The 23,184-nt window shown below is 40.3% G+C and overlaps 1 protein-coding gene across 1 annotated transcript; it reads left to right on the top strand.

The window, feature by feature from the left end:
* Nucleotides 1-5,185: 5,185 nt before the first annotated feature.
* On the top strand, nt 5,186-21,125 carry bmal2 (basic helix-loop-helix ARNT like 2). Its single transcript, XM_069685840.1, has 17 exons — nt 5,186-5,460; nt 12,293-12,416; nt 12,525-12,578; nt 12,656-12,697; nt 12,874-13,031; nt 14,259-14,338; nt 16,041-16,133; nt 16,730-16,847; nt 16,934-17,083; nt 18,028-18,271; nt 18,525-18,631; nt 18,810-18,960; nt 19,063-19,133; nt 19,244-19,355; nt 19,482-19,572; nt 20,762-20,861; nt 20,965-21,125. Exons 1-17 carry the CDS (start codon nt 5,403-5,405, stop codon nt 21,120-21,122), a joined length of 1,911 nt encoding a protein of 636 aa, XP_069541941.1. The 5' UTR covers nt 5,186-5,402; the 3' UTR covers nt 21,123-21,125.
* The last annotated feature ends 2,059 nt before the right edge of the window (nt 21,126-23,184 follow it).

Raw genomic sequence — 23,184 nt, 5'->3', positions numbered from 1 at the left:
CAAACATCCCCTATGACCCAGCCAACCCAGAATTATGACCCAACACAGTTAACCCAACAATGTTAACAGAAACAACCCAGCACTTTTATTGAGTGAACAGTTAAGTCTATAACTTTTTATTTTATATGCTTAAGTAAGCTACACTCATTCATGAAATCCTGAATGGTCAGAGAGATCTGACAGCCCCAGAATTTCTGTCTGTATTTGGAGCATTAAAAATCAGGATTAAACTATTTGAATAGTCCTACACCTTTAAAAACAGAAAATAATCTTTTAAAATTTTAAAGAAGAGCTTAAATCAATTTAGACACAAAACACAATAAAAACTGGTTATATTACATTGCAAAAGCCCGATTTAAAATTAAACATTTAAATGTTTTTCAATACATTTTTTTGTTTTTTTCAAATAAATGATTAAATTGTTAAAATGAATTCATTTTCTTTAATGTAGGTTTACTGTATTTTCACATTGTGTGTGAAAATACACAAAAATAGAACCAATTGATAGAGGATATATTTTTATATTATAATTTTTCTTTAAAAAAGAAGTAAAGTAATAATCTTGAACTTTTTAATGTAATTGTATTTGGTGGCAGTTTATAGCATTAAACAGTATTTCCAGGGGCATACTTCCGAGATGACCAGATGTCTATGGTTGGCTCCCTTTGTAATGGTTGCAACTCTTAATTTTCCCGATGACCGTCGCTTTCCTTTTTAGACTGTTTGCCTTCATCTGAGCGTCCAATTTGTTTCTTTTTCTATGGATTTTCACTTATTTTTGAAGTTGTATCTGCAGTCATCGATCTTTACTTTGTTTGTTCAGCCATAGTAGATTACTGTTTACTGGGGAAAGCAGCCGCTTAGCTCCGCCTACCCTCTCTGAAGCGTCACAGGTCAATTTTCCGTGAAAGTCACCACAGACACCCCTCTTCGCTGCAGGACGGAGAGATATAGAAGATCTTTAGTACCCACAGTCGTCAGACTTATTAATTCTTCATTAAATGGTAGATGAGGTGCAAAAAAAGTTAATTTCCCTTTGGGGATCAATAAAGTTATTGTTATTGTTGTTATTATTGTGTTGGTTCTCTTACATGTATGATGCCGTCTGCACTTTGACTCAAAGTCTGCAATGTCTGTGATTAGGGACGATGATAAAATGGCTTAACCAATGCTCTTGCGATGTGGGCACGTGCAAAAGCCACATTGCTGGACGTGCGATAGTGAGGCAAATCAACTACAACACATCAAGCTGCTACTGTGATATCTAATAAGGGACGTGTCGGCCAGTAAAAGATTTCCGTGGAGGCTGCTCTCGTGTATCCTCGCTTATCGCTCCTCTGGATTCCCTCCTCTCTCCTCGCTCCTCCGAGCAGCAATAAGAGCTTTTAAATGGTCCTAAATATGCCGGCTCCAGAACTACTTCCAGTTTGAGCGAGGAGCAAGGATATATCAACTAAGAGACATGAGAAGCAACCAAAATTTAACCGCTGAGCTAAACCAGCGCCCCTTGTACATCATTCTCATTACTACCTTACTTTTGAGCAATTTGTTTTAAGTTAAATTAGACATTAGTGTTTACCACCTTACAATATTATATTTCTTTATCCTTTTTTGTCTTTGTCATTATTTTTACACTATTTCTGTTCTTTTGTTTCGAACTTGATTTAGAGATTTGATTCCATTAACATTTTCCTTTTCATTTTATTTTGTTATTGATTTTCATTTCTTTGTCTTATTATTTCACAAATTGTTTATTTAACTGTGTTTTCCTAAATCCTGTCTCCTAATATAGGCCTGCCCAGCTGACATTATACAAGAGCTCGTCAAACACACTCACATTCACACTAGCTTTATTAATGTTATTATTTATTTATTAATGTTTAATGCATGTCTTTTGACTGTGGGAGGAAACCAGAGTACCTGGAGAAAATCCACACATACATTGGGAGAACATGCAAACTGATGACAGCACTACCCACTCACATGTGCTTGTCCTGTTTAGAAAGGTTTGGGAACTGTTTGATGGAAGTCAAAGTAGTCCTCCATGAGGTCGTAGATACCGCCATTCTGGAAGCAGTTCTGGTTTGTATTGTACATTTCAATTAGTTTGTAGGACAGGAAAGTTATTCCTGTTGGTAAAAGTATATTTACACTCGCCCAACAAACGACCTTACCTACTACCTTTAGACCTTTAGAAAAGCGACTCCATATACTCCTGGTGTGAGTCTCATGAGCTGGAATCTCCAGGTGGCTCTCATCATTGGATAAATGATCATTGCTGGTCTCAAAGGTACCATGGTTGGATACAGTGTCATTAACATCGTTAACGTCACTCTCATTATCAGATGAATCTTCAGTGGAGCTCATAGACCCGTCGCTGGATACAGACTCAATGTCGTTAACGTCACTCTCATTATCAGATGAATCTTCAATGGAGGTCATAGACCCGTCGCTGGATACAGACTCAATGTCGTTAACGTCACTCTCATTATCTGATGAATCTTCAATGGAGGTCATAGACCCGTCGCTGGATACAGACTCAATGTTGTTAACGTCACTCTCATTATCAGATGAATCTTCAGTGGAGCTCATAGACCCGTCGCTGGACACAGACTCAATGTCGTTAACGACACTCTCATTATCAGATGAATCTTCAGTGGAGGTCATAGACCCGTCGCTGGACACAGACTCAATGTCGTTAACGTCACTCTCATTATCAGATGAATCTTCAATGGAGCTCATAGACCCGTCGCTGGACAAGGACTCAATGTCATTAACGTCACTCTCATTATCTGATGAATCTTCAATGGAGGTCATAGACCCGTCGCTGGACACAGACTCAATGTCGTTAACGTCACTCTCATTATCAGATGAATCTTCAGTGGAGCTCAAAGACCCGTCGCTGGATACAGACTGAATTTCACTAACACAAGTGTAATGGACTGATGAATCTACGGTGGAGGTCATAGAACCGTCGCTGGATGCAGACTCAATTTCGTTAACATCACTCTTATTATCAGAAGATTCTTCAGTGGAGGTCCTAAACCCGTCGTTGGATACAGACTCAATATTGCTAACATAAGTGTAATAGTCTGATGAATCTTCAATGGGGGTCATAGACCTGTCCCTGGAAACAGACTCAATATTGCTAACACATCTCTCATAGTCTGATGAATCGTTTGACTCCAGGCGCGCCATACATTTGTCATCATAGCTTGAAATCCTATGAGGGCTGCCACCTCTCTGCCTCTCATTTGAGTCCTTTTGATCTGTATTTTCAGCCTCTTTAGACTCTTCTTTGAAATTCTCGGCAAATATCGCCACGTCCTCTCTATTCTCTTGCTGGTTTGTCTGAAGTTTTACGTTCTCTTCTTGATGTTTCTGAAGTCGAACCAGCTCTTCTGCCATTCTCTCATTCTGCTGACTCAAAAATGTAATAATTTCATCTTTATCCCCGTTGACTTTTTGGGATTCACTGAGTTTAAACTGAAGGTCAAACACGGCTGCCTTCAGACTCTGGATTTCCCCCATTTGTTTCTGCCTAAGAGATTTAAAGTAGGCCAACTCATCAATGAGGGTCTTATTTTCATCTATTATGATTATCTGGTTGTTCTCCAGATCATTTACTTCTGCCAACAGATTTTCGATCTTTGCCTGCTTTACCTCTCCCTCATGTTTATACAGATCCAGTTCGGCAGTGAGGGCATTATTCTGCCCGAATAAAGTGTTCTCACTTTCATGCACATCCTGAACAGTTGACAACAGGTTTCTGATCTCTGTCTGCTTTCTCCTTGCTAGGTGTTCAAGTTCAGCCACTCTTTCTGATAACATGTCTTTATCAATGCTGTCTTGCTTAGCGGCATCTACACAGTACTCTAGGTCATACACTGTTGCCCTGAGCCTGCCTATCTCTTCTTGGTTTTTCTCATTGAGTGACACAAGGTGGGTGACCTCCACAATTAGAATCTCATTCTGCTCTTTCAGAGTCTTCTCATTGTCCTGAAGAATCTGCAATTCTTCTGTCAGATGTTTTTTCTCATTGAGATATTTCCGTTTCTCTTCACCACTTAAGCTGTCACTGAGGGTTGTCACATTTTCCTGGAGAGTACTCACTGCTGCCTCCAGATTTTCATTTTCAGCTTTTTGATTTTCAATAACAGATTTGAGTTGTGCAAGGTCTGCAGTTAAATGTTCATCTTCCTCAGTAAAAAACAACTTATTTTCTTCCAGCTCTCTTATACAAGGTTCAATTTTTTGCATGGAACTGTCCCCCGTATTCAAGAGATTTATGAGGTGCTTCAAATTTTCCTTAATTTTTGTGACGGACTCATGCAGCCTCTTCTTTTGAGTCCTAATGTCTCTATTTTTCAATACCATTACCTCATACTTGGAAGTGAGATTCTTCAACATGCAATGGCATTTATAGAACTCTTCATAAGTTAAGGCTGGATTTTTATGGCCAGTCTGATCCATCTCACAATCTGTTTGTGGAAACTCCTGAGGTTCAGGGTTTCCTTCCTCCTTCACCGCATTCAGCATATGCGATTCCATAGGCATCTCTGAACTGAACAGAGTTAACTCTGACATACTGATCTTGTTCATTCTAGGGACGAACTGGGTAACTTCCAGTCACACAACAAGTACAGTTAATTGAATTAAATTAAGATAAAACCAGTAAACTGTCTAGTGTTGTCAAGTCTCAAGTCAAGTCTGCGATATAGGCCTATATATAACTAGGTTTATAACCCTCCACACGACGTCATAAACCATGCCTTTGATCAATTGACGTCATTACAAGCTCTCGAGATTGACGTAGACGTCGCATTCTATGACGTCATGGAATTAAGACTGTAGACGTCGCATTTTATGACGTCATGGAATTAAGATCGTAAACATTTTTACTTTAAGAGTATTTTGTTTTATTATTATTGTATGGAAATAACTGCACATTGTCTTAATAAGGCGATACCTTTTAAAGGAGAAAGGACGAGCACATGGAAAGTATATGCAATGAAAAAATACTTACACGCGTAAAGAGGATTAAAAGAGAGGAAAACACTTAGGAAGAATTTTTTTTGGTAGACCGATAAATGTTGTCACAACAAATCCAGCCGCGGTGCCTCTGGTGTGCTGGTAGGAGGAGACTGTGTCCCATCTTCCGCTTCTTCTCAGCTTTCCACACAGTCCTGATTACACCGCGTCAACAGTCAGCGCTATGCACGTTTGTTCTCCCTCCCACTCTTTTCTACTAACTTAGGAAAAATAAGGCAACATCACAACATTTACCGCCGTTTCGGCACCCCCATAACCCGTGCTTTTAAACAGCATCGTGTCGGAGTTGTCGACCTCTCCATCTATGCATTGGAGTCCCAGGCCTGAGTGCACCGGCTCCGGCTCCAGCCATGTCGGCGACCAAGGCAGCGGCTGGCGGCGGTGACCGAGCGGGAGAGGAGCCGGCAGGTAATTAAAACACTATAAAAGCTGTTTACCAGTTTTAATGCAAACGCTGAATAAAGCAAATGAAGTGATTATGATGACGTTTGGTGTAAAGGGGAGATTCTCAGCGGTGTGTTGTTGTCGGCTGACCGTAAAACTAGGTCAGTAGATCAGTAGAGCAAACCGGCCTCTCTACACCATTTATGTAACATGAACTACACACGACGTTTTTCACCATATATAACGTGTTGTAGACGAAGTGGCTTTATGTCGGCTTAATATTAATACAATACATACGTTGTAGCACATGTAGTAGAAGCTGTAATGTCTGCGTATGTTGACCAAAATGACAAGCAGTTGTTAGCTTCGCAGTGCTAGCTCGGCCTGTTTATCAGGGCCACTTTGTTGGTATATTTACACCCCCTGGCATGTTAGTACTGTGGATACTGTTTGGTAGTCAGTGCTAAACCACTGAATTTGTGTCTCGATGTATTGAACTAGCATTAACGATTGTTGCTGTGTATGCATTAAACTGGTTAGCTAGATGACTAACTGTTCGCTCGACTTAACGGTTGAACCGGTTCAACCATTTATTCAACGACGGAAGAGGCAATGCTCCTAGTTAGCTGTATCATTTTTGTGTTGTCTTTAAACAGTGCCTCTCTACATGTAAAAAAAAAAAAATCTTAATGCCAGTCATTTAGTTCTGATATAAAATATATTCACAAATCAATTTTACCTCGCATTTTGACAGTAAAGTACTCTTCCATGCTACAGTGCTATATTCAAGATAAGTTTTTCACGATTTGAAGTGTCACCTTCAAATAATACATGTCAACAGCATTTATTGATAAGACTTCAGGAAACATCATGCACTGTTACAACAGGGCACTAATTGAGAATAGCTAGGGGCTTTAAGCTTTAAGGTGACTGCACACTGCCCAGGCAATGCCCAATTCACCTCAACATTGTAAAGTTGGCAGTTGCTGGTTGCAGTCTTTTAGAATTTTCTGAAAACCAACTGCCAGCTCCACATTGCCCAGACACTAGCGGACAGGACAGACTTTTGTCTTTGTTAAACTAAAGTTTAGAGCGCTAGAGTGCTGAACGGATAGTTGCTGAATCTGTTAGAAATGCAATAAAGCACGATCAAAAACAGTACAAGTTGGCATCTCCTTTGTGCTAACAGGCTAACTGTAGTGTCGCAGAAATGATAATACCGGCCCGTTCATTGCAATGAAAAGTACCCTACTCAAGATATTTTTCTAGCTCTTTTTGCTCTATTTTTGTTGTAAGGGAACAAGACTGTGTTCAGTTGTGCCAAATAGGAATGAAAATGAGGTAAAGGCCTGGCCTTCATGTGTTTCCGGAGGAGTAGCCAGCCCTGTTTAAAGCTGTGAGTAAACTGTATTTGTGAGCACCCTAGGTCTGAGCAATGAAGAAGTAAGGGTAAGACTCTCTTCTAAATATTCCCACTCAGGCCTGTTTTGTCCTGTTCTGGCTTCAGCTAGGGATGGAACGGTACAAGTAAAAAATCCAAAAGATATGCAGCCCTATGCAGTCTTGGAGTACTTGAGCCGTGCTATAATATCCCCTCTCGCCAACACAGTAATTCCCAAACTTTATGAACAGACAGGACAAGTAATCGTCAACGAATTGTCCAACACAACCTATGTAGCTCTTACCACAGATGGGTGGACCTCCAGGGCTACTGAGAGTTTCATTATTGTGACTGGTTCAAAAATTGTTCAGTCTGAAACGTGTTGTCCTTGTGGGGGAATGTGTGGGTGTGAATGGCGATGGTTTCCATCTGATGGATAAACATAATCTAGTGTTACCCATTAATTTCCTTTGGTGGTCATTTTTGACTTGGAACACCACAGGTGTTACAAAGTTAACTTAATTGCTCAAAATTCAATGAAAGTGGTGATCAGCAATTTCATATGTTCAAATGCCAAGAGTGGAGGATAGCATAGGGCCTTTAGGCAATCAAATGTAAAACACAATATTTATGATTGATGAAAGTTGTAAATCGGATCAAGATTTGACCCAAACACGACAGGAGGGTTAAGTCATCAGTTGCTCCAAACAGCAGTTTGTCCCCGTCACAGCTGTTACAACTGAATATATAGATGTGAAAGTAACAGACAGTTGATTTGAGCACTTCACATTATCCAATAAGGAAATTAAATTGTGTTAAATGATGAATGAGTGGACAACCCTAAATAAAATACAACAGTGTTAACTAAGTGACTTTTTGTTTTCTTCAGACTTGAGCTCTCTGACTGCTGCTAGTGTATTAAAGACTAGTGCCCCCATACTCCAGACAGATAGGGAATGGGGATGCTGTGGTGTTTGTTGTTCTCTTCTTACCTGTTGGAGCTGTGTTTCTGAGCGGTCTTGCTAAAGGCTCAGTTTGGGTAGCAGCACGTCTTAAGTGTCTACCTGAGATGTTCCTGTTCCTTCTTCTTCCCCTCTGTCCTGGTGGGTAAAGTTTGAGCCCTATGGTGTAGTGTTCTAATAACTTTTACTTTGCGTTCTAGGGGGTGGTGAGAATTAAAAAGTAGGTATTGGTTTGTGTGGGTGGGTTTCCTGTAATCTCCAATGTGCACTGCACAGTCCAAGAAGGTCAGGCTGTTTCCTCTAACATCTTCTCTGGTAAACTTTATGTTGTTGCTATCTACTGTGTTGATGTGTACAGTGAAGGCTTCCTCTTACGGCTTGGCAATATGGCAAAAAATGTTATCACGATAAGATTTTTTCCATCCACCCGACCCGGCCCCGGATAAGCGGAAGATAATGGAAGATTTTTTATCAGTCAATATCGGTAATTATTACGATAAATGTTTAATCATTATTTCTTTCAAGTTTAAAGGCCGAGTTTTGCTCCTGAGTTGTGGTTTAACCATTCTTTATTGTCAGAACATGATGAACTACACTTGGAACAGTCAAACATTTCACAAATCTGAGGTATTAAACAACCTAAATAATGTTAAATAAAACAATAAATAGACAAAAATATTTTATATTTTAAGTGTTGTCTGACAATGTAAACAAAGTAAAAGACAAAAGAAAAATGTCAACTGTCAAGATGTCAAAAAGCGATCAAAGCCATGACCCTGCAGGTTACGGGCCAGAAAGAAAAGCCTGTCTACAGTCTCAGGTCTTAAAGCTGCTCTGTGGCAGGTCACAATGTTCCCTCCTGTTCTTGTGAAAATTAAATGTGATGAGTCCTACTGATTTCTGACAGTAATATTAATTTCAAAAAATCTTTGCCTGTTTTTTACCTTGTTACATTTCCAGTAGGTTTTTTGACAGATGAAGTCACTCAAGGCTCCTGATTGCGGTTTCTGCTAGATTTTTGTTGAAATAAAAACGTAGTCATAAGTCTCACGTAGGCCATAAATACATTATGTTAATTAATAATAATAAATTACAGCAGGTTACGGACATAACTCTGGTGCGAACTCACTCTCTCCCCGTAGCTGGCACTCTATCTCTCTATCTCGGATCATACGGTTGTTTTCGCCATATGTTAATTAAGGTCCCGTTTCTAATGTAAATAAGATTGTTTTTAAAAAAGCGAACTTATTGAAATTGTTTATGGCTTTATTTAAGGTAAACCTTAAGTAAAAAAAAAAAAATAAATAAAGACAGGGCTGTCAGCCCAGCTGAAGCCGACATGAACCCTGTGTGAACACCTTGACTGCGTGAGCTACTCCAAACTACTAAAGTTGAGTGGCCTTACTTGTCGATGTTTTCGCCCTGCTTTGAGCTGGTAGGCACTGCGATTTCTCCTGTGTTGCTTTCGCTCGTGTCGGCTGAATTTCCATTCCGCTCCAAAAGTTAAGCATGCCTACCTCTATCCCTGTAACATGATTGGCTGTTCATCGTCTTCTTCTTCTCTATAATGGCGGATGGCAACTATTGTTTGAGGCGCATTAGCGCCTCCCTTTCCCGGTGTTTGGGTGGTGTTATTACACGAATCAAGCTTTTATTAAACAATCGAAAAAAAATTATATCGTGATAATTGTCGTTATCGTTTTATTGCCCAGCCCTACTTCCACTTCTTCAGAACCAATGGCTTCGGGTAGCTCCTTTGCCCAGCCATTATCTGAAGTTTTTGATTGATTTCTGTGTTGGGATGTGCATTTGGGAAAATTTTTTTGACTGGTTAACTGACACTCTTACCGGTTAATAACTGGTTAACCGACGAGATTAAAATGTACTTTCGGGATTGGATAAAAGTCTGGGACTAGGGATGCTAATTTAGAATCTTTTTTCTGGCTGATAATCGACCCCCGTTAACGGTCATTAATCACTAACGATAAGAATTAAAGATTATTTTTAGAAAGAACAGCCAGAGACCGACAACAAGCTCTTCATGATGCGCGCTCATTCTGATGATACCACTCCTTATTATGTCGGAGACAGTTTGTCTTCTGGTTTTGGTGAAGTAAAAGCAACATGTCGACATTCCGTGGGGTTAGTCTGGGGCGCAGTCTGTTGACTGTCAGACCCGCCGTGGACAATAGCCGCTCAGACAGTACCGTGATGTCCCAGGAGCAGAGATATGCAACAAAACTTTGCTTTTTCACCGTTAAACTGCTCGTTTTAATTTTGTTCTCCTCTCAGGCACAGCTCAGCTAATGACAACAAAACATGTGTTTCCCAAATTTATATGTATATTAGAAAAAGATAAATATTTTTATTTAACCGTTTAACTAGTAGTATTAACCAGTTAACATTTTTAACAGTTAACGTGCACATCCATATTTCTGTGTAAAAATTTAAGTTAAATATGCAATAAAGCTTGTGGACTTATTTCAACACATTCCTTTTCAAGGATTGAGTGAGTGGGATAATAGGAGTTGGAAAAGGGATGTCTGTTTAGCCTGATGTCCAGTCATCGTGTTGGCTTTACTGTAACCCTGTTATCCACCAGATCAAGACGGGCGACGTGGATTAAAATCGATTGTCACTGATCTGTTAGTGGCTATTTGGGTCTCGTGCTGTCCTCTCCAGTTTCTCTCCCACACATACACTCACTTTTAAGGCCATGACATTACAGTCATGGCAACTCCCCATTTTACCAGAATAGACAATTAGCTGTGGAGGCGAACAGAGGGAAAGAAGTCAAATTTCATTTTAAAAGGCCAAAACACAGTTTGGCCTGAAATGTCTTGCCTTTTGATATCTGTATAATCTGTATACTGCTCAGCTGCAACAGCAGGAGCTTTAATCATCTCTCTTAACACATCTGTCCATTCATATAAAGACATCTGCAAAAAGCAAAAACACTCAGGTATTGACAGAGTTTGTCTCTTTTTGGCGGCTGACCAGCTCTGAAGGAATTTGTTTTAGCCTGGGTGAGATGTAGGGCTGAAAGGATAAGTTGATCAATCTATTAGTCTAAGACTCTTCATTCATGAGCCACAGAGAATTAAGTGGGTTCAAGTTTCCATTGCAGCTGAGATGACAGCAGGTGAATTCAGTCTTGTCTAGAAGAATCACCTGCTGCTGAGTTTGTTTGAAGATAAAAAAAGACCCTGGAATAGTTATAAATAGAATACAAATAGAAGATAATAGAATAGTAATAAAGGTTATTGTAAAAGTAATTCATTAACAAATATTTAACATACTGTGTGTTGTTATCTGCTTGTCCATTTTTCATATTGTAAATTGGGTTCAATACAAGACAATTGGATACAAATTGTTGATCAACATTGAAAATTGCATTAAGATTTGGTTGACTAAATATATATTCAAATATATTAAAAAAATAAGAATTTAGCTGATGCTGACACACATATTTTGGTTGCAGCTTTGGTTAAATTTGGAACTAACATATTGGACCTTGATGATGCTGACATTTCCTGTTGTGCAGAGACTACAATGATCTTACACAGCAACACCAGAACAACCTGTTGTGTCCCTCTGCACAGAGGGTAGTCATGTGTACTCATAGTGTGCTTTTACAGTTGTTTTAAGGGAGGAAACCAGAATCCTCTTAACTTCAAGGTGACATTTGCTGAATTAAGAAAGTATCTGACACTCAACATTAGGGATGCACAATATTGGATTTTTTGCCGACAACTCATTTAGCCGATTACCGATACAGATTTTTTTTTCCCGCACGCCTAATTGCAGAGATCATCAACTCTCTTCTGTATTGGAATTAGCGTACAGTATTATGGTGATACTCTTATCACATTTGTCACAACAGTCGGGGTGACGGGTCTTGAGATGGTTAATCAAGTTTGTAGTGTTGAAAGACTTTGCCTTGGCTCCTCCTCGCATCACCGAAGCTGAGCAGTCATTGCAAATAGCAGTTTTGCTATCTATTTCGGATACTTTGAAAAACTTCCACACCACGGACATTTTGGCTTCTAACTCTCTCATGCTGCAGGTAGACACACGTTAGGTCATCACGCTGCGCTGCACAGCGCAGGTTTTCTTCGCGCCGGGGACATTGCGCCGAGGTCGGGCATTTAATCAAGTATGCAGCAGCCCATCGGCCAACAGCCGATATCCAATATAATTAAACGATAGTTAATTTTTATAATTAAACGATAGTTAATTTTTAAGCCGATATCGGCCGATAATATCGTGCATCCCTACTCAACATCAGATTTTAGCAACTGAATCAAAGTTCGGACTAACATGGCAAGAGGAGTAAAAGAGAGACACATGCAAAAAGAAGAAATCCTTACTACTCATTTGGTCTCTCAGTACAGAAGTGAAGTTTTTCTCTGCTATATCCCCTTATCCATTTACTCCAGTGAAATCAACTGTAAATGTTACAGAAAGTGCAATGACACATTAGTAACAGCTCACTGTGTTATGTGTGTTTCAGATGATCCACTGGTAGAGGAAAACCAGTGCACTTCTATGTCTTTGCCCAGCCTGATGTCCTCCGCTGCTGGCATGTCCTTGAACATGGAGATGCCCCGGAAGCGCAAGGGCAGCATGGACAACCAGTAAGTAGTGTGAAGTGTGTTTGCTTTAACTTAGTTCATAGAAAATCTATATAACTAAACCAAGTGACTGTAGTTGGTGCCAATTATGTCAATGAATTTTCCTCTTAGGGATGCAAAATCAGCTTCCATCCCTGATGCAGATATGGAGGATGACCAAAACGGGTACTGTGTGCTGACCTGTGCAGATTGTGCTATTGTGTGTTTGAAGACATTTTAAATGTGTCCTTTCTGCTCTACAGGTCAGATGACGAGGACCAACATGTAAAAATTAAATGCTTCAGGTAAGTTGTGTTCGGCAGCCTCTCATTTAAAGCATTTCTACTTTCTAGTAATATTATCAATCTAAATAATGCTGTTTTTGAAGTCCTGTAAAATGTAAAATATGCTACGTTTCATGGATAAAAATTGTGTGAAGTGAGAGAACTACTTGACTTATCATTCTTTAATGTCTCTGCAGGGAACCGCACAGCCAAATTGAGAAGAGAAGACGGGACAAAATGAACCATCTCATTGACAAACTGTCAGCCATGATCCCTACTTGTAACCCCATGTCAAGAAAGCTGGACAAACTCACGGTGCTCAGAATGGCTGTGCAGCACCTCAAATCTCTCAAAGGTACAAAATCAACCGATTGCCATTCATCTGAAAATATAGTAAACCCCCTCTGATGCATCCAGTAGATTTAGGGATAATGCAGTTTTAGATTTCTTGCAGTGTGCAGCCACTAATGGTAATAATGTTACCATTTGCCTCCATTTTCTTTTATCTGGCTAATCCTAGGATTTGTACATAACCTTCCTCATCACATGACTGCACATGTTTTCTGACTTGTTGTTACTAATAAAGTCCAAGACTTGATAAACTGGATTAATTAGTTAAAACTGATGTCTAAATACAGTTGCAAGAAAAAGTATGTGAACCCTTTGGAATTACCTGGATTTCTGCATAAATTGATCATAACATCATGTCACAATAGACAAACACAGTCTGCTTAAACAAATACCACACAAACAATTATATGTTTTCATGTTTTTATTGAACACACCATGTACACATTCACAGTGCAGGGTGGACACCTAGGCTAATGACTTTTCCAAGACCTAATTTGAGTCAGGAGGCAGCTAACCTGGAGTCCAAGTTTGCTATTCTCAATAAGCACGGCCTGATGTGAACCATGACTCGCACAAAAGTATCTTTTAAAAGCCTTGATTTTCATCAGTCACCAATAAGACAAATTGTCTATAAATAGAGAAAGTTAAGCACTGTTGCTACTCTCCCTAGGAGTGGCCGCCCTGTAAAGATGACTGTAAGAGCACAGCGCAGAATGCTCATTGAGGTGAAGAAGAATCCAAGAGTATCAGCTAAAGACTTACAGAAATCTCTGGCACATGCTAACATCTCTTTGGACATTCTATGATACGTACAACACTAAACAAGAATGGAGTTCATGGGAGGAAGCCACTGCTGTCCAGACCAGACATCCTAACAATATTGCTAAACTGAAACCGTTGTGCAGGTCTGATATGCAACTATAGGAAACGTTTGGTTGAGGTTGTTGCTGCTAAAGGAGGGTCAACCAGTCATTAAATCCAAGGGTTCACATACTTTTTCCACCCTGCAGGGTGAGTGTTTACATGGAAACATATAATTGTTTGTGTGGTATTAGTTTAAGCAGACTGTGTTTGTCTATTGTGACTTAGATGAAGATCAGAACACATTTTATGACCAATTTATGCAGATCCAGGTAATTCCAAAGGGTTCACATACTTTTTCTTGCAACTGTATATAATATAGTAATCTCACACTGGACTAACCTATGTACATTTTTGTCCACGTTTTCAGGTTCAGGAACATCTTTTTCTGAAGCCAGCTATAAACCGTCATTCCTTCCAGACGAGGAGCTCAAACACCTTGTCCTCAAGGTAAACCCACATGTACCTACAATATGGCTTCCTACTGAACCTGCACTGGATTACCTTTTATTGTTGAGATCATTACTTCAGTCATACTCGAAGCGATCCTGATAGAAAGCTAAGCATTGAAAACACATTGAATTAAAGTAATTGTGTAGGCTGTTTTTCTCTGTAGTTTACTGCCAGTAGCAGAAAGTAGTATGATGATAAAACGCTTCTATTTATTTTTGAAAGTGCTGATCTCAAAGATCTGAGTTGCGTTCTCTTTGGCAGCACCTATAGCGATAGCACCCGTCCCAGATATCCAAACAGTGTTGCATGTGTGACGTCCACGGTTGGCTCCGGTTGTAACTCTTGATTTTCCTCACTGACGGTCGCTTTCCTTTTTAGACTGTTTGCCTTCATCTGAGCGTTGAGTTTGTTTCTTTTTCTTTGGATTTTCAATTATTTTTGAAGTTGTATCTGTAGTAGAGGTCTTCACAGGTCCAAGATTTCGTGCCCGAACCCTAACAGACCCGTTATTGTGCGATCCGGAACTGAACCAGACCCGTCTATTATTTGAAAGTTGGGACTCGGACCCGTGAAGAACCGAGAAATACCGGACCCGGACCCGTCTATTATTTGAAAGCTGGGGCCTGAAAGGAGTTATGTCGGATTGACCCCGGCCAGACTAAACAGACCCGATCAGCACTGACTTCACAGCTGATTAATATTAACAAGTTGTCATTAGTCAGCTGTAAAAACAAACCTTTTTGTCCTACCTGTGTGACGCAGCCTTCTCCCCTGTGCCTGCCCGTGCATAAAATCCATCCTCCGCCAAGAAAGTTCATAAAACACACCCAGGTTTCCTGGTATCCATGTCGTGTTGATAAAAACAGAGATGCTAATTCACTAGTCATTTCAGATTAAAAGTCCACTTGCTGTCATTCAGACGGATGACAAATGCGCGGCTCGTTTAGAAGCCGCACACACGTGTTACACGTAACTGCGCTTACGTTCTTCTCGTCTTTGTCCACAATTTTCATAAACAAGATTTTACCTCTTTATATTCATTTTCTTTTAGCTTTTTTGTCCACATCAGCGAGGAAGGTATCCATCATTACTGGATTTGGCTTCAATTTTTCTCTGAACCTGCAGTCACGTGACACGTCACTCAACTCATTGCTGCACTTTCTTATGTTTTTTTCCACTTCAATTCCTGCACGTTCTCATGAGTGACACATTGTTGCAAGTTAAAATACACATACAGACACACATAGCACTTTAATCATGAACACTTTCTAATCACGGCCGGGTCTTCCCGGATCCATTCGGGTATTACACATAATGTGACCCGGAACCGAGGATTATAGAACAAGTCCCGACCCGGACCCGTTTAATCACGTAATACGTAGACCCGAACCCATCCGGGTCCCGGGTCGGGTTCTGGTAGACCCGTGAAGACCTCTAATCTGTAGTCATCGATCTTTTGTTTGTTCAGCCATAGTAGATTACTGTTTACTTGCAACACTTGCAGAGACCAGAAAGGCAGCCGCTTAGCTCCGCCTACTCTCTCTGGCAGACCAACCACTGCTGAGTGATGGAAAACGTGTCCCTAACTGGGCGCCGCTTGTATTAACAAAATGAAACATCTACTCAATGGCCTCTTTTGTGTTTACCATGTCATCACATTGGATCCCCCTTTTCCTCCCCCAATGTGTTTTTCATGCAGGCTGCAGACGGCTTCCTGTTTGTGGTGGGCTGTGATCGTGGAAAAATTGTATTTGTCTCCGAGTCCGTCACGAAGATATTAAATTATAGTCGGGTAACATGTTTTCATTTGTCACTGTAACTGGAGCATCTTTTGATCACGTGATCATGGACACACCAGATGGGTTGCATTGTTGTGGCAGCAGTGTTAAAGGATTAGAACAAACCAGTGTGTGTGTTTGTGTGTTAGCACCACATTGTTCACTTTCACAGAATGCATACAAAACAGTACAACATTGATTGTTATATTTGCATTATGTAATTACTATATCTATGTCTTAACTTGATTCTAAGTTATATAAGGTTCATATATAAGCCATTGGCCTTTGAGGATTCGAATTCTACTGATGTACATTTAAAGTCATGGTAGAACTTTCAGGATTTTCAAATAATTCCTAAAAAAAACACTTGCTGGAAAGAAATCTTTAGTAGACACGACTTGATGAAAACAAAGATGATTACTGAAGTAAATTGAGTTCACAAGCTGTTCTTCAAGAAGCCTTAGGAAATGAGCTATTTCTTTATCTGCATCAATCTTACTTAATCTTAGCCTCCGCTACACTCCGTATCTGGTGTGCTCCAGGGTCAACAACATATATAATTAATGTACTTCACTGATTTCACTGAACAGACTGTTTGTGCTTCCTACAGGCGGAGCTGATTGGACAGAGCCTGTTTGATTACATACACCCAAAGGACATGGGGAAAGTGAAGGAACAGCTGTCAGCTTCTGAATTATACCCACGTGAACGACTAATAGATGCTAAAAGTAAAGCAATTGTGTGTGTGTGTATGAGTGTGTGTTTGATTGACCGGTGTGTGTGAGCACATGTAATGCGCCTGTCATGTCTCCAGCCGGTCTGCAGGTCCAGGCTGACCTCCCTGTCGGAGCAGCACGGATGTGTTCAGGCGCCCGGCGCTCGTTCTTCTGCCGCATGAAGTACAACAAAATTTCAGTCAAAGTGGAGGACAAAGAATTCCAGTCCAGCTCGTCCAAAAAGAAAGGTAGGGGAAGTATCCGGTGGATTCTCAGCAGATGTCTTTTGTACCTGCAGGGTTTATAAAGTTTTAAGGTAACTTCTCTGTAGAGCAAATCTTGTAAAGAAGGGGTGAAGGGAATTTGCTTAAAAATGAGGCATGGCTCAGTCAAATTGTAATCCAATGTTTTATGTTGATCATGAATTGACTTAACTAATCCACTTCTAAATAATAGAAGAAAGACACTTGTACTGACAGAACTTTCCTATAACTTGTTTTTTAAGTTTTCTTCAGTGTCCAACTAATCCAGTGACAACTATCTGCACACTTATGGGTAGATTGCAGAAAAAGCTGCAGCATCATTTTAATGGTCTCCATTTGTCAGACATAATGAAGTGCAACATGGGAGAAAATCATTTAAGGTGCTTTTCGACAGCAGGAACTTTCCCCAGGAGCTAGGAACCTTTTGAGGAACTCTGTGTTTTGATAGCAGGAACCAGGGACTAAATTAAGTTCCGGGGTAATTGATTTACCCCCTGAAAAGTCCCTGCTTGGGAGGGTAGTACTTTCCAAAGGTCCAGGAACTTTCAGGGCGGGGCCTGCAGTGCTGATCGTTTCTGATTGGTCGAGTACTCGCAGCTTTTTATGTCATCCGCCATTTTTAAGAGACTGCTTCCGCAAGCTCTCCGTGCTTCGAGATTGTTTATCACCATGCTTTGAGATGTAGTCAAACGTGACAATATTGATTTCAGATTGTCCCAACAACATGGACTCTTTCCTCTATTTATTGGTATACAGGTGTTTAAATTAAGTTGATAGCCTGCAGACATACAGACTAAACATGTTAAAGTTTTGTTCTACAAACTCCACCTTCTTGATTGGTTTTCTTGGGTGGGGCTCACACTGTCAGTTCCCGGGTTTAAGGGAACTAAATGCGTATTGTTTTGTTTTGTCTCTGCACGTACCTACAGAGTCGCAGAAGTACTGCACCGTCCACTGCACAGGCTACATGCGCAGCTGGCCCACCAGCCAGCTGGGAGCAGACGGGGAGGGTGAGGCAGACAAGCAGGACAGCTCCCACTTCAGCTGCCTGGTGGCTGTGGGACGCGTCCACTCCCACTCATCTGCCCAGGTTAATGGAGACGTCCGAGTTAAACCCACAGAGTTCACCACGCGCTATGCCATGGATGGCAAATTCACCTTTGTTGATCAAAGGTAGAATTGAATTTCAATTTCAGGGTCGTAGTTTTGTGTTGCATGGCTTTATTAACTTACTCACTGAGACATTTCAGACGTCCCATTGACAACATCTTAAACGGCAACAGTCTTTTCTTGCTGATCAGTGTCAAAGTGAACACAAATCTTGACCAATCAAGTCCATACAGTATTCTTAATGATACAGTAGATTCATACTCATATTATGTACTTGTATGCTCCTTTAACACAACTGCTTCCTTTTCTTCCACAGAGCCACAACCATTCTTGGTTATCTTCCTCAAGAATTACTCGGGACATCATGCTATGAGTACTTCCATCAAGACGACTTACCGCACTTAGCTGACAGGCATAGAAAAGGTTACACTATCTTCACTGACTGCATTGCCTCTTCTTATTTTCATCCTATATTTCATCCTATAGTCTTTATAGTACTCACATCATGTTGAATTGTTTTTTGTAGTTTTGAAGCACACTTAAATCATTGATTTATTTCTGTCCGTCTTGGTCTCGTGCTCTCGCTGTTATTCTTTCACAGTGCTGCGAAGTAAAGAGAAAATAGACACAAACTGCTATAAGTTCAAAACGAAACATGGGTCTTTCGTCACTCTGCAAAGTCAGTGGTTTAGTTTTGTAAATCCCTGGACCAAAGAAGTAGAATACATCGTGTCAACTAACACAGTTATATCGTGAGTATGCTTTGGTCTCTCTGTGCATCACCTGAATATCTTTATACCTGACATAAATATACAGTACTGAAGGTTTCACCTCTTCTCTCATCCTATGGAAAGGCATGATCACAGTCGAACCAGTCGTTCAGGAAACAAGTCTGAACAGTCGAGCAATTCCAAGACTTCTCCAGGTCAGTTAAATGAAAAGTAGTCTCTATCTCTGATGCCCTGTGACACTTAAAAATGTCACTGTAAAGAACCTGCTGTCTCTTTTACGTGTACCTTTTTTTTCTATTTGAAGATGGCAAGAAGTCCTTTCCAATTATACCAGGTGTCTCCACCACACCTGGAGCTATGATTTATGCTGGAAGCATTGGGACCCAGATTGCCAATGAGCTGCTGGATTTCAACAGGTGTGGCCTCACAGCAGAGCACGTCCTTGCTGCAAGGGTTTTTTCAGCTGCAATAGCTATGCGCATGAGTTGTTTTAGATGTCACCTTGTGCAGTATGAAGTTGATGTGTATCTGTGTCGCTTTAGGATGAACTCATCACCCTCCAGTGGTAATGTCAGCCCCTTCAGTATACCATCGGATAAATGTCCACAAACTTACAATCAAAACAGCAACAATGTAAGTTTTTGTTCATTTATATCTTTGATCATGGATGCATCTGTTCCATTCACTTGTAGGGTCGAAAGCTGTATGAATGTTTGCAGACTATCCCAGAAGAGAGACAGGAAATGTGGGGAGTAGAGAGTGGGGGGATGATCAGCAGACTCAGAGTCAAGCCAAATTAAAAGTGCCACCATGTGGCCATCAGAGGTCATAGCGACATACAACTTGTGTTTACACATATAAGCTTTAGGTTACATTATATTCACTAGCTATCGACAAGCTATTGGCCAGTTAGAAATGTTCAGTCATGCAGAAGAGCCCACAGTAGTTACCTTAACTTACATTCACAATAAAGTAGTACGTGGTGGTCAAAAACATGAGACTTTGAGATGTAAAACCCTTTTCTTTCTGCATGTCTTGATGATAGGACAATTGCTTAACTTAGTTAATGCTGCACAATAATTACCATGATTTTTTGTCATATTGAGGTTTTTATTAATTGATTTATTGATCATTGTAAACCTAACATTCATGCATTTTACAATGGTTTATTTTGAAACTGGCAAGCGTTTAATCCCTAATGCTCAACATTTTGTTCACACTGTAATGGCACGTTAACACCTTGAATCACTGTATCTGCACATTAGCAACCTATGCACTGTAATTGCACATTTACAACTGTGAACACTGTATGGTACATTAACACCTCTACCTCCCTGTAATGTTTGTTTACATTTAAGATATACAGTATGTTAGTTTTATATTTTAGATTTACTTGAGTAGGTTTACTTTTTAGATTAGTCAGTTTATATTTAGATTAATATGATCGAGGTTATTAATTATTATTGCTGTTTGAATTCCTGGATGTATTTATTCCTTTGTCTCTTCCATTGTTAGGGTTATTTTTACTGTGTATTTATTTTCTCCTGTGCTGTATTTGCTTTGATAACCTGCTGCTGTAACGCCACAATTTCCCAGTTTGGGATCAATAAAGTACATCTATCTATTGATCTAGCTGATAATTCTAACTGTTAAAGATTTTCTTTAAGGTAGAACAACCAAAACTTTTCACAGCTGTATTAGCGAATCAAATCTGTACAGGCTAAATTCAACCCAAATTCACCATAATCTCACACTCCTTTCTTATCTCAGCTCCTGCCATGTTGCTGCTCGGGCTATAATTTGCTTCTCTTTTGGTCTCCAGGTGCCAAATGGAGAGGCAATGGACATGGAGATTCCAGGAAAGTCAAGCTCAGAGGATGAGCCACAGGGAGCTGCATTCTCAGGAGGAGACGCACTCATGGGTACTCTCTCTGATACTCAAGCATTAATTGTATATAAGACCATATTTTCCAGTTCTCTACTTTTATAACTCCATTTTCTTTCTGTTATCTGATCTTGCCTCAGGGGAGAATTCCCAGCTTGACTTGGACAGCGTGGTTGGACCGGGCCTCAGTAGTCTTAGCAATGATGAAGCAGCCATGGCCGTAATCATGAGCCTCCTGGAGACGGACACCAACCTGGGCGAGGCTGTGGACTTTGAAGAGATGCACTGGTCTCTATAAAATCTGCTCTTTCTGAAAAACTCTTGGACCATCAGTTTCTTTTGATGACGTGCTCCCCTTGGAGGCTTTCTCTGAAACGCAGCATTCCTATTTTTCAAAGACGGTTTATTTATTTGTGACTCAAGCTGTGTATTCTTCGTGTGGCTGCTCTAACTGTAGCGGGATTGACGACAATAAGGGACAGTTGCTTTCCCTCTTCAGAAGGAGGATGTGCCTCCAAAGCCTTACAGCGATCTGCCTGCCCTGAAACGCTGTTCCTCACTGCTTTCCTCACATCTGCTGTCATCGTATGTTCACCTGGAGACGCCTCACTAAGTCCAAGAACTCATGAACAAAGAAAGACAGCGACATGATAAACAACAGCTTCTATTTCTCTCCTCCACCTACATTTGAACAAAGGTTGGGAGTGACGATGCAAAAAAAAAAAAAGAATTGCACTGAATCGATTTGATATTTTTTAAAAGGTCGTGTTCTGATTAGGTACTGTACTTTCAATTAAAACGCGAGGAAGACACCTTGACAACCTGGCCCATCTCTGTGACCCCTCAGGATCCAAGCCATCGGTAGCCAGTCTACCGCGGCAGACCACACTTCCATAACCTCTGACTTTGAGAGTCACCTAATAACGTGCCGCTCAGAGATTTCTCTTATCTTGTCAGTATCTGAACATTTTCCATGGAAACGGTCCAGCAACCTCGTCTCTCATACACTGACTTGAAAATGCTGTATGTGTGTGTGGAGTTGGTATGGTTGCAAACGCCACGTCTTCAGGCCGTGCCTGTCTTAAAGGGATAGCTTGCATAGGAAGAAACTTTAAATTTCCTTTCAGCCCGAGTGTTGGCTCACTTGGATTTTACTTGTCTTGGTAGAAATTCTCCACCATCATAATTTGAGAGCAGCCAGTTTTAGAGCTTTTAAGAACTCCTATATATTTGTAAAGACTACAGTAATATGTTTAAATGGCAGTTTGGTGGCAACGGCCGAGCAGAAGACCCATTTCACATCTGCCATTAAACACAAGAGATCAAATTTAATCATGTATTGATAGAATTTTAAAGAAGTGATAACTCAGGAAGTGATGGAAACAGCAGCCCTGTTTTTAAACATACAGTTACACAGTTTGTAGTGACTGTAGCACTGTTTTGTCCCCGTTTAAAGACTTCCCTATATACTGTATATTGGTTTGAGTCATCTTCTAACTCGTCTGTGTTGTTAGATTTATTGTCAGCTGTAAAATCTCTCCCTGAAGCCATAGCTTTAGCTGTTTTAATGTCCCACGTACTGTGACGCACTGACAGTCTTCATGTCCATGTCTAATGTGCTGCAGTAGTCAGAGGAACAAAACATTGTCACGCAAATTTCTGAAGTGATTATGCTATGCAGAAGTATCATTCCATAAATGGCTCATCTTAAGGGATGTCCTGTCTCTCCCATGTCATGTTTAACTGCTCACCTGTGAATTATACTTCCTGAGAACTTGAATCAAGTGAATTGTATGGATCCCTTCATGTAGATTCTTTTTCCACATCTTTGATTTTACCAAAAAAAAAAACATTGATACCTGTTATGCGACGACCGAACATATATTACTAAACCACTGCTGGGAGTCATGTGGCAGCCAGAAGGCCTAATGGGGTCGATGAAAGGTCAAGTTTAGAATTACCAAAGCTTGTGAAATGATTACCACACAGTGATTTTAGAAGACAATACCAAAATTGTGTTTTTACTCCTTGGATTGATTTTATAGGCTTGTATAAAGTTTGGTACATTTCTCCTGTTTCATATTATGAATCATTTAAACTGGACGTCAAACCGTTAAGAGTTGGTTAAGAAAAGCTGAAATCCAGATGTGCAAGTTGCCACATTGCATTGATGCTTACATTTATCAAAACTGCATTTCTTAAACCTGAGTGTTAAAGTGATTAACATTTTTATTATGTCATTATTTCCCCAAGTAATCAGTGAAATATCCATGTTTGTATTGCTGCACAAATGTATGTGTAACTTCTCTGCCACACCGTTGTTCATTATGTCGGGCCACGATGATTAAGAGTGAACTTAT

Source organism: Semicossyphus pulcher, unplaced genomic scaffold (assembly GCF_022749685.1).
Source record: "Semicossyphus pulcher isolate SPU_LCO1_2020_fin unplaced genomic scaffold, fSemPul1.0.p SCAF_8, whole genome shotgun sequence".
In the NCBI taxonomy this organism is placed as follows: domain Eukaryota; kingdom Metazoa; phylum Chordata; class Actinopteri; order Labriformes; family Labridae; genus Semicossyphus; species Semicossyphus pulcher.
This window is presented reverse-complemented; position numbering and strand designations above follow the sequence as displayed.

What these genes read in the sequence shown, in the direction of transcription:
- bmal2 (XM_069685840.1), top strand. Translation starts at nt 5,403, where the DNA reads ATGTCGGCGACCAAGGCAGCGGCTGGCGGCGGTGACCGAGCGGGAGAG. An exon ending in GCACCTCAAATCTCTCAAAG is followed by an intron (nt 13,032 to 14,258) that starts GTACAAAATCAA and finishes CCACGTTTTCAG; the next exon opens with GTTCAGGAACATCTTTTTCT. An exon ending in TCAACTAACACAGTTATATC is followed by an intron (nt 18,961 to 19,062) that starts GTGAGTATGCTT and finishes TCCTATGGAAAG; the next exon opens with GCATGATCACAGTCGAACCA.